The sequence below is a fragment of the Esox lucius genome, chromosome 19, assembly GCF_011004845.1.
Source record: "Esox lucius isolate fEsoLuc1 chromosome 19, fEsoLuc1.pri, whole genome shotgun sequence".
NCBI classification, from domain to species: Eukaryota; Metazoa; Chordata; class Actinopteri; order Esociformes; family Esocidae; genus Esox; species Esox lucius.
In genome coordinates, this window is record NC_047587.1 from 18,466,699 (window position 1) to 18,484,543 (window position 17,845).

Sequence of the window (17,845 nt, forward strand, 5' to 3'; positions counted from 1 at the left end):
GTTGCAGAATGGTTCTAGTAACTCGTGAAGCCTTATACTTCACTCGACAGTGGGCAAGAGCGATGGCAGGAATGACGACCGTCACTGACATCAAACAAGTTCCCATCTTTCCTTACCTACCAGTGTAGAATCGTCGTACATAAAAAAAGAAAGCTCACGTAGGTAACTTCAAACGTAAAAAATATATTTTTTAAAACAAAGATTTGCCCAAAAGCTGTCTTCATTGGTGTTTCTGAATCTGTGTCACTAGGAACAATAAGAGAAACCTTAGGCTTACCGCTGAACATCGGAAGGCATAACGGCGTACAAAAGTCTTACAAATGTTTGAAATATATCTTTAAAGAATCAGCCAATTTCAGGTGAAAACATATACAATTATAAGCATGTCTGGTAACATATAACAAGTTAACTTAGAGGCATATCACCTGTATGAATGATTTTGACCAGATGGTCCATCTGCACAGATGCAGCACCTTATGTACTGTTACCTAGTTATGATCATGTAAACAATCTGTGTTATATTAGATTATGCTAAGTCGCATTCAAAACAGCTCAAAGGTCTGTTAATGAAATACATAGTTCATGAAAATAATAATGAATGCCAAGAAACACAAAAGGGCTTCAGCGCCTTAACTTGCTGAAGTTAAAAAGAGCTTTGAATGTGCACAGTGCTAAACAATTATTGATGTGTATTCAAGTTAGTGAGGCGATTTATAATTAAAATATTTACAAATTCCTGACATCCCATCAGTATTCTATACCTGGAATTTGCAGTATTTTTGTTGCTATAACCTTTGGTATACTAACAAACTGTAATTTAGCTTTTTTAAATAACATTATTTAAATTATACATTTTAATCAGAAATATGTTCATATTTTCCTATGATTGTTGCGTTTTTCAATAGTTTTCTCTTGGGATCCATATTCACACTGTTTATAAATAATGTAGGTTATATAAAATATGTTTTTACCATGAGGATTACATACTTACACTTAAATAAATAAATAATGTAATGAAAAGTCTGAAAATGTAGTTTGTAAATACAAACCTTATAAATCTAAATGATATGTATAATTCCATTTGGTTTTATATATAATATTTATCTTTGGTTTTGCTAATAATATGGAATAAAAAAAAATCCTTTTGCACCCTGGAGACTGAGCTGTAATTGGACCAATTAATCCATGTTTTTATCTTTTTAATAGAACAGCAGAGCAACACTAATACCCTCACATGTCTCCTGATCACATTACTTCTTCTACCAAATCATGTGACTTTTGCTTCCAGCACTTGGCCCGACTGTTAACGGTGTTGACAACTGTGATCCAATCACTCTCATTCTAGAATGACATAGCCGTCTTCCACTGTGCCAATCTTTAACCCATAACTGTTGCTTTCTATTTCGGATTAATATATTTTATTTTCTGTTCACAGTGATGCTTCTGGTCGTGTGTTGGAATCCCCCTTTGTGTCTTCCCTGTCCCCCTTCTTTTCCTTTCCTCCAAAGTATGCTGCTGCTCTGCTATAAATGGCTCCGGAGCTGCCCGAGGAATCCACTCTAAATGTTTTCCATATTAGTTCAGAGTCTTCTCTGGTTCCAAATAGCCTAGTTGCGGAACTGTTCTTATGCTGAGAGGAACCGTGAGCAGGAAGGGAACGCAGGGGTAGGCAGCGTGGCAGCACACCCACAGACACCAAAACGTTAAGAGAAGGACAAACAAACGGGAAAGGAAAGAGAGAGACCGAAAACAACCATCCGTGGATCTGAGGAAACACAGCCACTTTTGTCTCAAGGCAGTAGGTAAATAATGGGGGAAGGGAGGAAGGGATCCGGAGGAGGGGAGAGGAGTGGAGGAGCGCCCCCTATCCAAGAGAAGAATGGAGAGAAAGCAGATGAGGAAGGCCCAGCGCCCGAGGATGCCCACAAGTGTTGTGGCTGTCGCTTCCCCCTTGTCATCGCCCTACTGCAGCTACTGCTGGGGGTGGGCATTACAGCTGTGGCCTTCCTCATGGTCACCATCAGCCCCTCACTCCTGGCCAGAGAGACCCCACACTGGGCCGGCATCATTGTAAGCATGGACTCCCCGTCTCCTAACTTCACTGCTTGAACATATGCCATGGGTCTTTGCCCTGATCTACAGTACTTCCCATTCACTACACGAACAATACATGCATGGACTAACTGTTACCATTTCACTGTGTACATCCTTACAAAGCCTTGTCAAGTGGACCCCATCTGACTGCATGTATACACACAGACCTCCTTTATCAGCCTCGTCTTTCAAACGTCGTTTACATTATCTAATAACGTGTGAACTCAAAATAAGGGTTGTTTGTGTTTTGCCGACTTTTCTTTAGCCGTTTTCACCTGAGTGTTTTACTGGAAAGTTCCCTGTTCCATATGACTCAGAGATTCACATGGCACATGAATACAATGACTCATTTACTGGTGCTATTTGGGTTTATATAAGGAATCATTTTAGATGTATTCCTTGTCATTCCAGAGGGTAGTGTGCCTCGACTTAGGTGCAGTTTCGCATATGAAATGCTATTCATATGAAATAACTAAACATACTGTTGCCTTTTTTGATGATTTTCATAAGTAAAAACTCAAGTGAGTCTCCCCTCAGTTAGATTCAACAAATTGGGTGACATTCTAAATGTCAACATGCTGATTACTAGCAATGAGCTTGATGATATTTTCACAGTCTTCTACTGTTTATTAGATTGATCTTCTGTAGAGACAGTTTAAAGAGCATTTACAAGTTTCAAACTTCCCCTAACCAGTCATGGTAAGACATTTGCTATGTAAAAATAGAGTCCTTGGTTTTCAGGGACAATAACAACCAGTCTAGAATACCAGTCAGATATGAGGCTGTTAATGTCTTACTGCTAATATCTCAAAGCAAATAACACTGAAAACAATCAAATGTACTTATGTTGGCCTTATACTGTACCAATGCACTGTAATACCAGTAGTAATAATAATTTTGTGCTAATTGTCGAGATTTCAACTGAAATTCTGCTTAGGAGTAATAAAAGTTTTATGATATACTAAATTTCCATATTGAATTCTGAAGGTTCTCATGCAACTACTGTTAATATTTAACTATAAAGAAACTGTGATGAATACTAAGCTTTAGTTGCTTTTCCAAGCTAAATATGGTAGCCATTCAAACATAGATTACATTATTTTATTTTTTTAAAAGCTATGTCAAATACTTTCATTATAGTAGAAAAACATGTTTTCTCTTTGTTTCACATATGCTCTAATTACAGTGTGTACAAATGTGTGAAATCTGAAGTATTTCTGAACAAACAGGGAACATCCATCCCAAGATCCCTCCTCATGAGACTTACTGCCCAGTGAAAAACACTGAGGTCATATCCTTCTAGAGAATTCTGATTCCTGGCGGCTTAAGAACCTGGGAAAAACAATTAAATTAGATGCTGCATGTTAGTCACAAGACTCCAATACACTCTGAGAGAGTGTGTTATCGCAACAGAAAAGGGAAGCTATTTAATTTACCATAGCAGTGATAAAGTTATCTGATGACAACTTTGTACAAGTTGCTGAAAGTGAATGATATTAATAGCGAACGTCAGATGAATAGAGTTCAAGGGGCACATCTCAGCAGCAAATGAGATGAGTTTTTTGTGGGTGCATGTGTCAGTCACTGTAAAACTCAGGTTCTTTGATGCCCCAGTGCAAATTCAGAGAAGATGAACAACAACCAGGTACCTTATTTAGTAAATTATACAAATGTTTATTAAAATCTGGCATGGCATCAGATTTAACTACTTTCTCCTTAGCTCTCAATTGTTTGCCTTCTCCTTACGGTTCCATCTCCCTAAAAGGGGGGTTTCATGTGCAATGTTGAGAAGAAGAAGGAAGTGTAAGTATCCAAATCAGGTAAGTATCATACATAATACTTTCCTCATATGCATTTGCTTTTTCTATTTCTGAAAACGCATTCAGACAGATTACAGAAGTTACGTTTATTCATGGATGATAACTTTTCAGGTGCGACAAAATTAGTCCTTGAAGATCCATTGTGAAGATTTAATCATTTCAGCCAGTAGTTGTGAAAGTGGCGCTCAAAACGGGTTGCTGTTTTTTTTGTGTGTAATGCATCAGGCCATTCTTATGACATGTTTTAGGCTGTAAAAATAACCCCCATATAACTGATAGCATATCATTCACATTTAGAGTGCTTAAGATCCCATATTGCTACTTTAACATCCCGTCTGTGGTTTGCGTTGAGCAGTGGGTTTTCCAAGAGTTTTCCGTTGAGCATTGAGTTTTCTGAGACCCAGACTGAATGGCATCGTGAAACAGGCAACCATATGACAACCATCAGACAACTGTCTGCACTGTCAGATGAGACTGCTGTCAACTGGCTTTAATTTTCCCCATTTGATGGAGTCACATTCATTTTCTTCAACTGTTAGTTTCCTTCACCTGTTCTTTTGACCTTTTAACAATCAAAAGGGCGTAAGTCGGCATGCAAGAATTATGCCATTGGATTGAACAGGGCAGAAAAAATTCCCAAAAAGGTGCTTATTTCAGACTCTTGAAAAAGATAGGGTTTCAAAGTGTTTCTGAAAAAAGGCAGGGTGTCTGCAGCTTTGGGGTGCAATGACAAAGAGGAGCTTTACTGAGCTGAGCAGAAGCTGCCCTCCTTTAAGGGCGTGGCCAAGAGCTCAGATGTGGCAGAACCAAAACCTTGGGTAGGGATCTGGAGTATAACCATGGGCTTAAGGTAGGGAGAGGTGGTCTCCTTGCTGCTCTGTTGGGAAGAACTATGGTTTTGTAACAGTTGCTATCTTCAACTAGAAGTCTGTGGTGTGTGTGGAAGAATGTGTTCTGGAGTGTTTACTCCCTTACCTAGGATCTCTCCTGGAATCAAACAAGTGCACACTCACTGGGCAGTAGGGGTGGGGCCCATCTCTCTGGGGAAACTTGACTATATCGGTAAAATTAATGGGCAACATGTCTACTAAAATATTAGAAAGCTTACAGTGTCCCTGGTCAGATTTTGTATTGTGTTAGCTCGAGGAATAGCTGATAGCTGTTCTTTAAAAATGTGGCAGTCATTCTTTGCTCGCGAGTCAGCAGTGTTAGGATATTTCTTTTTACCAGCACTGTTACTTAGCACTGGTTTTAGTACCCCTTAGAAAACGCCAAGTTGATGGATCAAGAAGGGCTCAAAAGTTGTCTCCCAGTTGCTATGAAGACGCTCTGGGCACCAAAGGTTTGAAAGAGGTCAAGCCCAGCTGCAGGTTAAACTGACTGAGTGTGCAGTTGAAATGCAAGTGGGGAATTCAATTTTTTTTATTCTGCTTATTATAACCCTACCAAAGTTAAATTGCAGAGACTTGTTGCCTTTTTGAGTGTTTTTGAGGCAACAGGTTTGTGTGAAATGGGTAGCTCCATCTCAGCTATGCACCATGGACAACAAACAAGTAATCAAGCCATTTCAGCATAAGGGCTACAATTTTAATTGGGTAATTCAACTATTGCAAAAAATGTGAATGCAGCCTCTCACCTTAATAATTATAGCACAACATTTTTAAAGTGTGTATAGTCATGCAAACAGAAATAACCTATAGCGGTTTAGATACTGAAGAATGAATACAAATAATAACACAGAATAAGTCATTGAAAGAATATCGATAAATGCCTAAATCTACACTCAACTAACTTACATGGCCATGGGACAATGTTTGGATCAGGGGGTTCTGATAATAGATGACTGAGGGACGGTATCTGGAACGGTCTCATAAACTGATAGACAAACTAATTGAATGCATCAGTAGCTATTAAACTGCACAAGTGCATTTTGGAATCTCATGTGAGGATGCTGAGACTATGAAAGTAGGAGATGAGGCACCTCCTACTTCCTGCAGGTATGCTACCTTAGCTACACATAAGAAAGCACATACAGAGCTAGATGAAACTAGGCAGCATTATCGCTGGTGGGAGATACGGCAGACAAGGCTGTGGTGGTTTGATACTGTAGCTGCTTGTTGCCCTCATACTTTGCATAGGTAATTTAGCGAAGCAAATTTCTGAAATTCTGCTGACAGATTTTGTTGCAACTTTCCCTTGAACTTCTGTAGCTGCGTGCCTCAATAGCATGATCCAACTGCCGAGGTTGGCTGTATGCAAATGTACAAAAGGGATATTGTTAGAGCACATAGTCAAATTGGAGCACTACGATTACCTTCTATTTCTGTTCCAGCATGACGGAGCTGTTCTAGTCATTTTGCTCAGCTCAATGTGACCACCCTGTCCAATCCATTCTGCACTTGAGACAGCACAACACCCAGCCCTCAGAACTTTCTTCTGTTAGAGTTGGAAAGTTACCATAGGAGGGTGAAGCAAAACGTTCCTTTTTAAGATATTCACAGCAGTTTAACATGCCAGAGAACACTGGACTAGGACACTGGTTCTTTGTGAGCTGGACCGTGGCACTTCAATTGCCTATTGATGAAAGAACTGGTGCCGCTATGAAAACTCCTTCTGTGTCGCTAGTCTCATGGTGGCCTGATACTAAACATGTGTAAAGGCAGTCGCTCCAAAGAGCTGTTGCCAACAGACCTAAATCACTTTCATGCCTTGTGCTCCCTGATAGCTCCCCAGTCGTCTCGTACCAGTGTCACCACTTTGTTATTTTTATAATTACCTCAACATCCATGACCGCACACCCTATGTTAGCAGACTTCAAAATTAACTAGGTAATATCTTCTGGGTCATCTCTTTTCTGGTACTGGCATCGCTGAAAAAAAAGATGAACAGTGTTATTTTAGATTCATTGGAAGAGACACTGGATTCTAATACCCCCTACCTCAACGACTACAAGGCAGCTTCCTACCAGGGTTGATCAGGACCCCGTTGCTTGGCCTATAGTGGCTGGGAAGTTAGTTTAAAGCAGGCTTGTTTTCAACCTTCTTCCAGCATCAGGCGACAACATGGCCACCTCCTACAAGAAAAGGTTTAGTGGTCTTTCTGCAGCTCTACCACTGGGTCTTTGGGCACCAAACCCGTAATCCAACACCCGGCAAATGTGTACGTGTATCATATGACAGGTTGTTTATTAATGTTTTCATCTTACTTCACATCTCGGTTACCCGATTCTGCTATAAGGTCTTTCTTCCGTTGCTCAGTGTACTTGGATCTCTGAGGTACGTGGTATTCAGCTGCCACTGGACAGACAGGGACATTTGCAAATCAAAGAAAACCGACGTCAGTTCCTCCGTTGTGGAAAACCGTTCCTCAGTTCCCACTGGCCTCTCAATTCCATTCCCTCATTAAGCATCACTTGAGGGTGTATCTCCTTCCTCGGGAAGAACCTGTGCAATCTGGTAGAAGTAATTCATTTCAATGAGGGAATTGTGAAAACTTACATCATGGTATGAGTTGTGTTTTGCATGCTTTTGCATTTTTTAACAGCACTCTACCTTATGGTACAAGAAGTTGTCAAACCACAGAAGATGAAAAAAATCTGCTTTACAGCATTAGGTGATGGGATAGTGTAACAAAGCTGAATACCTCTTTCAGTGAGCAAAAGATCAGCGATACTCCCAAAAACATTGATAATTTTTGTTCTTACATAACCGCAAGCACATAAATTGCATCACCATCATAATAAAAGCATCATGTTATATGTTTTATGAATCTGTGGCAAGTAAATTATCTTCATCTTCCTCTTCTCTCTGATCTATTTGGCCAGTTGGCGGATCTCCTGCATCTCCTTGTCTTCGCCCTCCTTTTCCGACTTGTACTCGTTGGCCTGCTAGCATACAGTGTTCACACAGGAGTTTTGCCATTACTTTCATCTTGACTGACAGTTCTTTCTGCAAATGATATCGCATGACTATAAATTCCTCAATCTGTATTTTTGCATCACAGTATCACAGTTTCACACTATAAAGGCCTTTTCACACTGCATTGTTCTAAGCCCTGGGCTATCTTAGCCCCAGGCTAAGACTGTTCCTGGGTTAGCTTAGCCTGTGTCCACACAATAGTTTGTTAACCCTGGGCTAAGGTTTAACCCTAGGCTAAAGATTCACACTTGTATTCTTATGTCCTGTGCTAACGGACAAATATGACACAATAACATTTTACATTCTATGATAAGCTAATTTTATGTTCTCTCTGGCATGCGAATAATGTTACTGTAGCTTACATCACTGACACGCGATCAATGTTACGCTACCATGATTCAATAAAGGACTTCATGACATTGGTTGATCAAGATGCCCACCCTGTCGGTATTTGCTTTGACAAATTTGTTAAAACTGCACAAAGTAAGAGAGAAACATTAGTCAACCTTCATTCTTTTGACGTATTTGCTAGGTATATGTCCTAAGCAAGCTGCAATAACTACTTCGCTAAGATTAAGCAAGTATTATTTAAACAACAAAAGTTTACAGGGTGAAAGGACTGAAACAGAAATACGGAGTTGTTAGTAACGACACACGTCTAGAGCATATGTAAATTTTGAAAGGGCAGGTTTTGTGATTGGACAATTACCGTGTGAAGTCGGTGCCAACCCTGCTCCAGAGCAGGGCCAGCTAGCCTTAGGCTAAGGGTGCTACTAGCCCACTTCAAAATATGCAACAGTGAACACATGCTTAGCCCTGGGCTAAGGAGACCCTCAGCCCAAGGTTTAGGAGGCTCTTAGCCCGTGTGAACATGCCTTAAATTACATTTTATTTATATTTCTTCGGCACAATGGCTAGCTTGTTCACACAATCATAGGGACCGCTATTGGAGGGAGCCCCAAAAAATGTTTTGCTTAAGGCCCCCAAAAAGGCTACAGCTGGTCCTGGACATGCGTTACAGAAATATTGATTAAAGTCCTGTACATTTTTCTCACATGTGTACAATCAAGAGTGGTAAAGAGAAACATGAAAGAATGTCTCATCCTAATTGAGTTAGAGCAAATAATTGCAGAATCGGCATAATAGATAGCACGTGAACATTTGGTAATGCATATTATTAGCACACATGACAAGTCGCATTTTAATTTGATCACAGGACCAGTGATTGGTGGCAGAGTAAATGTAGTATTACAAAGAATGCAAACACATTAGCACATGAGAATTAGCACATCAATTTGATTGCACAGCACTCGTAATTGGTGGCACAGCAAATGTGAGGAGAAGAAAGTACTCACCAGGTGACACGTGTCTGTGTGGGTGCATGCATGTGTGTTTGGCTTAGGAAGCTATGGCAACATTTGGTATAAGTCGATCATATCAAAAAATCGAAAGCAGGCACTATGTACTGGTAACAATGCAGGAATTATGTATTAACTTACTGTTATAATGCATCATAAGACAAATATGCATTGATCAATCCAAAGCATAACTCATAAGTATCTCAATGATCTGGTCAAACTAGCTTTTGCATTTCTTTAAATGTGCATTATGTAGTATGAGTTAATTGTAATGCAGTAGCGAACCATGACTATTGGAGCTAAGCCCTCAGTAGCGGAAAAATATCTGACATTATACACAGAGGACTCGGATGCTTGTGTTTACGGATGCCTGTGTTTGAGACCTTTCTTTTGTAGACCTATGTAGGAGAAGTAATTATCTTATGACAGAGTCAAACGGTCCTAAGCCACTCCTCGGCTATAGCTCAGAGATGCTGCCAACCAGATGTACACAACAGTTGCAAAAATCGTTACCAGGAACAACGTTAGAAGAAAATACGGTTTTGTTGTTTCAAATAAACTTTTGCCATAACAGTAACTCAAAAGTTGCGGCACAGAGAGTGCTGGCACAGAGAAAAAAGTCGCTCTGTATTCGATGTCCAGCCTGCAACAAAAAAAAACATGCACCACAACAAGAAATAAAATGTACCCAGGACTTCCTATTGCTATGTCATTACTTTTGTTGGCTGATGCCTTCTATTCCAAACCTGAGGGCCTAAAAAATGAGCGCTGAGCACAGCTAGATCATTTCTGCCAGGATTACTACCAAAGAAAAATTCTTATTGGATAATTTTTTCTCTTGGAAATTAACACTTCTTTTCCAACACAAACTGAAGAAATTCAACAGGAAGTTCACTACAATTAAGACAAAGATTAAAACAATGAAAACATAACAGCAAATTATATTATATACAAATACATACAAATTTGTATCTATCCTTAGGCCCTCTCTGAGGGCTTAGAGGGCACTGACTGTTCCCCACTGTTGTAACAAATGGTCCATAATATATCTGCAGTAACAGTAGAATTGAAGTTTCAGAAAATGTCCTTATCAGCAATTGGGTGCATACAAATGCACGTTCTAAAATGTAGAACTTCTATTGGTCAACAGAAGACACACCATTGTCAAATGGCCTGTTGTCAAGACCTGCCCCTTCTTCCATTGGCTTCACTAAAACACACGGCCATCTCTTCTCAAAGGAGCAATGGCAAATGAGCGTCATTGTGCTATCTAAATTGTTTTTTGCATTTTTCCATAAATGAAAGAAAAAGTTGTGAGTGGAAGGGAGTTTTGTTTAAAGTAAATTGGGGATATCCCCTTTAAATGTACATTGAAGAATGATAAACTTAAAAAGTATATTTTGCTAAGTTTTTCAATGAGGATGCAATCCATGATTATCTGTCTTCTGTTATTGTAGTTGTGTTTGGTTTCCTTCCTGGGCTTCCTTCTCTACTGCATCACCTACTTACCAGATGAGAAGACCTCCATGCAATTCATAGCCAAGGTAAGACCCACATGCACTCTGACATAACTTCCTGTCCAACTGAGTAGAGACCAATAAAACACAAATGTAATAAGTCAATTAATCATGTTCATAGGGAAGAATACTATTCATTATGAACCACCCCCCACACACATCTCATTGAAATGAATAATACAAAGGGTTGTATTTACAGTCAGTTAATCTGATTCACAGTAATGTGTGAGGCCAATATACAATAGCACAGAGAACATTAACATACCACATGGTCAGACTAGGCTTCACATACCACTTGCGTATAGTTTACGCCTATCAGCAAGGTACAGAAACGGAATTGACAAAGTACAAGCTACAGACCGCTGTCAATTGCAAGGACATCATTAGAAATGTTTCTAACACTTGCTTTACTGGCTTGATGAGGGGCTTTCCAACATTTTACATTTTCTAAGAGTACCATGGCATAGGAGAGCTTAACCAGCTAAAGTGTTTTAAACTATAGAAAAACATGTACGTAAACTTTCTAAATTTTTAACTGAAGTTAAACTACAGTATACAGAATCTGCAGGGAATAATCTGGTTGAAACATCTCATAATATTTCTCTGGGTTAATGGAGATGAGATTGCACCACACTGCATGTACATATCCAGTCATATATAAATACCACATTCAGTATACTAAAACAACACCCTGTAGGAGACCCAAAGCTAGATGAGGACCATTATTGAACAATAATTGGTCGTCTCATGTGATAGGCAATATAGATTAGGCAGTTGGAATGTCCAGCCAATTAGTGAACGCCCACCAGTGTTTGCCTATTGTGACCAATCTTCTGTTGAGCAGTGTGCAAATGCAGTATTTTTACAGGCAGACTTCCTCAACTCAAAATGTACAGTAAATGTACACTTAAAAGTATTCCCCCCCTTAGACTTTTCCACATTTTGTGTAACAACATGAAACCAAAATGTATTCAGTTAGGATCCACTGATCATCGTCAAAAAGTCCATTATGTCAAAGTGAAATTTTTTATCTGCATATTGTTTGAAACTACTTACAAAAAAACAGAAAATGTATTGCATAAGTATTCAACCCCTTTGCTGTGACACACCTGAATGAGGTGAAGTGCAACCAGTTTTCTATAGAAGTCACGCAATAAGTTGAATGGAGTCCATCTGTGTGCAATTTAGGTATTTCACATGATACACCTGTCTCTGGGAGGTCTCACAGTCGGTTTAGGACAATTCCTATTGAAAACTACATCCTGACGAAGGAACATTCAAAGCAAATCCGGAATAAAAGAACCAATCAGGGGTAGGATATAAGAACATTTCCAAAACAATGAAACCCCCCTGGTACACAGTATAGTCCATTATCAAGAAATAAAGAGAAGATGGCAAAACTGAAAATTGGAATTAGAACAGGCCGTCCTCAAAATCTGGGTAATAACTAGTCAAGGCGGCCACCATGAGGCCAATGGCAACTCTAAAGGAGTTCCAGTCTTCCATGGCTGAGCTGCGAGACACTGTACATACTGTAACGATAGCTTGGTGCTTTACAAGAGTGGCCTTCATAGGAGAGTGGGGAAAAAAACTCAGTTAGACTTTGCCTCGAAGGGAACCTCTGAGACCAAGTGGATGAAGATTCTTTGATTTGACCTTTTTCAGCTCTGTTTGGCCAAACATAACACCGCACATCATCATGAGAATACCATTCCTACCGTGAAGCATGGCGTCAGCAGCATCATTCTGTGGGGATACTTCTCAGAAGCAGGGACTGGGAGACTGGTCAGGAGTACGAGCAGAGCAAGGTACAGAGAGGTCCTAAATCAGAGCACACAGGACCTCCATTTGGGACATGTCTGTGAATGTCCTTGATTGGCCCAGGCAAATCTCTGACCTCAATCCAGTTGAGAATATGTGGAAGGAGCTAAACAATTCTTCACCAAAGGTCCCCATCCAACTTGACAAAGTTTCTGTTTTTAAAAGACCAACTGGCAAAGAGGACATGTCTGAATGGAATCAAGTCTTTAAATGTTGGGGGGACATTTCCCATACATGAACTTGCAGAATCCAAATAGAGTCATGGCTACCAAAGGTGCCTTTACAAATATTGACTAAAGGGGTGAATTCTAATGCAATCAGTAATTTCCTCAATAATCAGTTGCTTTTGTATATGTAATCATTTTGTAATAATTTCTAGATTTTATTTTTCACTTTGACATAATGGACTTTTTTGTGTTGATCAGTGTCAAATTCCTATTTAAATGAATTTTGATTTAATGTTCCAACACAATAAAATGTGGGAAAAAATGTGGGTGAAAACCTTTGAGAGCCACTGTATGTAGAAGTCATGAAACAGTATAACATGAAACAGTATAATCTGAATTATATATATATAGCACTATATATATTCAGTTGTATAAATGTACACCATAGTTGAGTTTTGTTCATTTAACAAACGTGAACATTTCATTAACCTTTTAAAAAAGATGCCCCTTATTTACCCTGTGTTACATTTTCCTAACGTTTATAGCCTAACATAATAAGAGAAGTGGTTCTATGTGATAGGTAATTTATGTAAACAGTTAGAAATTCAGTTCAGTTCTCCATATTTCACAGCTGTTTTAAAAGAACAATTTCCAACAAAGCAAGCATCAAACATTACATAATACTTTAAGCACCTTTAAACAGGGAGTAAACACAGGACGAATCAGGCCTATGTTACGTAACCTGTGGATTTAGATGGAGGGCTAGTGTTATTGGAGTTGTACACTGTAATTACATAAACTACCCAAAGCCACTCTTGCACTTTATTAAGCTGCATTTGTAGGCCCGATGCACACACAATGTGGACCAACACAAATACATTCATAGGATGAACAGTGGGAGGCTGCTGCAGAGGATTCTCACATGAACACTATCTACTTGGTCAAGTCAGTTTCCCATGAATCGGATATTTCAACACTTATCATCTTGAATGTTTGCTTTGAAAATAACTCAATTATTTTAAAAGAATTCTGTTTAATGTGAGAGTAGGGTTGGGCATCAAGTCACTTCTATCGGTCATTGAATGTGTTACATTCATAAGAGTAAAGACCTATACAACTCCAGTGTTATCAGCCCTAGTGTAGTGCAGAGAGCCAGGGACATGTTTTGCAGGTTATAACACAGAAAAGGCTTTAAATAAGATTTGTTATTGGTAGTTTGTTTCAAAAGACAGTCTTTCATTTTCTACCGGCTGAAAATGACCCTGCTTGTGTCCCTAACCCCTTTGAGACCCAAGTATAGATCCACAGAGCTCCGGGGAGAGTGCCACTTCTGCCTGCACCGGGTAAAGATTAAGAGACTATAAAATAGTATTTTTAAGGTCTGGTTGTTCATCAAGATATGCAAACGTTCAGATGAACAGCAGGTCAAAATCACGTGGTCACATAGAGTGAATGTCAATGTAATTTGGCTTTTCATAAGTGAGTGTTGTAGCGTAATTGTCGTGGTCATAGTGGTGCAAAAGCCTAATCCTTCTGAGAAAATAGAAATATCAGTAATATTTGTTGTCCTTACTGGCTACATTTCCTACCTTTTCACCAAATTAATTATTGTCAATGGCAGTATTCTGAGATCGTAGAATGAAAATCAATGTTCCACTTAAAGTATTTGGTTGTTCATTTGCAGAATTTTGGGAAAAAACTCATCTGTACCTACAGTATGTCTAAGTTGAATATTTAATGTGTCCCTATGTCTCAGTTCAATACTTAATGTGTCCCTATGTCTCAGTTCAATATTTAATGGGTCCCTATGTCTCAGTTCAATATTTAATGTGTCCCTATGTCTCAGTTCAATATTTAATGGGTCCCTATGTCTCAGTTCAATATTTAATGGGTCCCTATGTCTCAGTTTAATATTTAATGGGTCCCTATGTCTCAGTTCAATATTTAATGGGTCCCTATGTCTCAGTTCAATATGTCCATATGTCTCAGTTCAATATTTAATGTCCCTATGTCTCAGTTCAGTAATTAATGTGTCCCTATGTCTCAGTTCAATTCAATTCTAAAGTAATTTTTGTTGTTGTAAGTAATCAATAATGACTACATCTTAGAAAATCTAATGTTATCTGTCTGAAGCCACAGTAACAACCTCACTGATAAGACACATATAAGTCAATGGAGATGCACTATATAGTGTTTGACATTATTATTTAATGTACAAATTATGCAAAACATAGAGCAATGCTGTTACTCAGGCTTAGGGACAGCCATGCCCTTCCTTCATGTACCCCTGCAACAGAGTTCCCACTATACTATGTTATGCTAGGCTAAGCTATGCTATGCTATGCTTAACTACACCACAACACTTTTTCTCCTCTGCTGTAGCTGCTGTACTTCATCCTGTGCACGGTGGGCCTGGTCATCTCTGTCCTGGTCGTGGCCTTCTCTGGCCATCACTACGCCCAAACCAATGGCTTCAACTGCCTGATGGTGGGAAACGACTGCGTGTGCACCCTGGACCCCCAGGATCCTATCGCCCGGACCTTCACGTATGCGGAGGTCAGCGACTGCGAAGAGGTCACAGTCACACTGAAGCTGTACTTCCTGATTCAGATTACCCTGAACTTGGCCCAGGCACTGGTGTGTGCCCTGGGGGCCTTTGTCATGTGGAAGCACCGCTACCAGGTGTTCTTTGCAGGGCTGCAGATAAGATCGGCTTCCACCCAACACTGGCAGAAGGTCTAATGGAAGTTTTAGGAAGAGGATCATAATGATGATTTCATATGATTTTCAGACTCGGGTAATGTTACTATTTAGAGTACTGATTGCAATCAAAAACCCACAAGAATAAACCAGCAGATCTATTGCTGTTACTGTTATAAGTGATTACAATACCAGGCAGCTGTCTCTACGATATCTACTCCACCCCATTATTAGCAGTAGGTTTACATTTTCAGTTGATAAAAAATGAATTATACAGACCTAAATCATTAGACCTTGATTTCAAATATTGACAATACAGTGATAATAATAAGATGTAGTTGAAATTAATTGATAGCAAATTGGAATTAACAATATAAATTAATATTGAAGTCTACACATCAACGGAAAGCTAGTTCTAATTAATGGATAACAAACTGGCAATTGACAAAAAAAAAATTATACACACAAAAAGTTGTTTTTCAGTATTTGCTGAAATAAAAAATCTGATAAATGCTTTAAAGGAAAATTTCTGGATTTTGGCAAGGAGAGCCTTTATCTTCTGCCCCAGAGTAAGATTAACTTGTGGATAGATGTGTTTATTGTGCTGCATGCAGTTTGATAGAAGTTGCTATACAGCATTAATAAAATGTCTAACTAATATTAGTGCAATGACTGAAGTCTGTGTCCTGTCGACTTCCAGTTGTTGTCCTTAGATAGTTAGCATTTTTCAACAAAACCAACATTAACTTCCTTCATACTAGATAAGTAGATAAAGGACTTAATTGATAAAACTCTGAACTCTCCCTTTAAGGAGCATTAAATCGGCCAGGGATATTTGCATTTGATATCAGCCATTTGTGCCTGACTAGCACATTTGCTTTAATGACAGATTCGTTTTTTCAGTAAGCTAATTTAGATTGTTTTCTCAACCGTGCTTGTAAAAACTATAAATACTGTGGTTGGCAAAAAGAGGAAGTAATGATCTAGTATCATAATCATGTTTAGGACAGCTGGGTAATGTTGCTGTTTTTAAGTGAACCAGCAGAAGATGAAACATTAGTTAGAGAAATATGTTTGGTTTTTGCAATGGGATATTTTGCACTCAAGTGTGATTATCATGGACTATATAAACTAAGACTCATATTTTGTAATAGCCCACATTTAGACAAAACACTGATTATTTGGCAAAAAAAGGCAGCTAATTTCAGCCGCTAAGATATCCGTCTGTAGATTTTGGGTCTGTTGACATAATGCCACGATTGTAGAAATCAGGTAAAAACCCTGTCTGTACACAGTCTGTGTGTTATTACTAACTATTCAGACCATAATCAGACTGGTGTTAACTCTGTAGCAAACTGAAAGGGAAGGTGGGAAGGGGAGTCATGTGCAGGCTGTTAACAATACCAGTTGCCTCCAGTCACGACTCAAGCAGCCAGGCAAAACCAAAACGGCTGCAACCACTGGGGGAGGGCCGGGAGGGGGTGGGTTGAGGGGTACTCAGACGGACAGCTGGACTGTGACACATCAGGAGCATACAGAATAGTGAGAAGAACCATGAGGCAGAATAAATTAGGGGAATTAGAGTGAACCATGGTGGGTGGCAATATGGTAATTACTTTGCAATATAGATATAATGCTTGACGTTTCATAGATAATACACGAAGAGAACTGTTTGAGAGTGGAGAAATCTTTTTTTTATCTTCAACAGAGGCCTTATTACTGATTATTTACAAGTGATGAATGCTTAAGTCATTACATGTACATTAAAGAAAGAACGACTGCTACATTTCTAAGCCTATAACCATGGTCTCAATTTCAGTTTGAATAAACAGCGTTTACTTTTGAGTAATTGACTCCTTGTTTTCAGATTTGTGTCACATGCAATATTGTGTCACATCCCTACTCTTCACTTAGTTTTGAAATAGTATAGATAAAAAAGATGTGAATTAGTATGTTTTGCCTGGTATTTCCAGTATCACACTAACTCAGTGAAGACAGAGAGCTTGCCAGGCAAAAATTATGTAAGTGGAGGTCTTCTCATTCTCTTACTGGAAAGCACAGGGATCTCTGTCCCACAACACACCCCACGAGGGGAAAAATGAAACAAGACAATTTGGGCTGTACAAAAATACACTACAGCAGCATGTTTCTGATTAAGTGAGAAAATTCCATCACATTAGAGGGCCTGGACTGTGTGTATAAGGAACCAATTGGATGAAAACCGCCCGAAACAAGGACACAGCTAGATTTGACTGATAAAAGCCTTATTGAAAATCAGGCTTAAATGAGAAGCCTGGGGAAGTCCATGGTAGAAAAACAGCTAAAAAGGGGTGGGAACCTGCTGTAAATCAGTGACACCTCCCACATGAACCCATCAAATGCCATGCTAGGGCGGAGCTCCAATAGTGCTCATTAGATTAGAATGTTCCTAGAGTGCCAAAGTTGGTGCAT

The 17,845-nt window shown here is 39.2% G+C and overlaps 1 protein-coding gene across 2 annotated transcripts; it reads left to right on the forward strand.

The window, feature by feature from the left end:
• The first annotated feature begins 1,294 nt into the window (after positions 1–1,294).
• Positions 1,295–17,239, forward strand: sspn (sarcospan (Kras oncogene-associated gene)). 2 transcript variants are annotated; one of them, XM_010890302.4, is made up of 3 exons: positions 1,295–2,070; positions 10,647–10,733; positions 15,077–17,239. In XM_010890302.4, the coding sequence occupies exons 1-3, from the start codon at positions 1,810–1,812 to the stop codon at positions 15,434–15,436; spliced, it is 708 nt and encodes a 235-aa protein (XP_010888604.1). In that variant the 5' UTR covers positions 1,295–1,809; the 3' UTR covers positions 15,437–17,239. The 2 variants fall into 2 exon arrangements, with proteins under 2 accessions (XP_010888604.1, XP_019895972.2); XM_020040413.3 differs by lacking the exon at positions 1,295–2,070 and adding an exon at positions 3,097–3,914.
• The last annotated feature ends 606 nt before the right edge of the window (positions 17,240–17,845 follow it).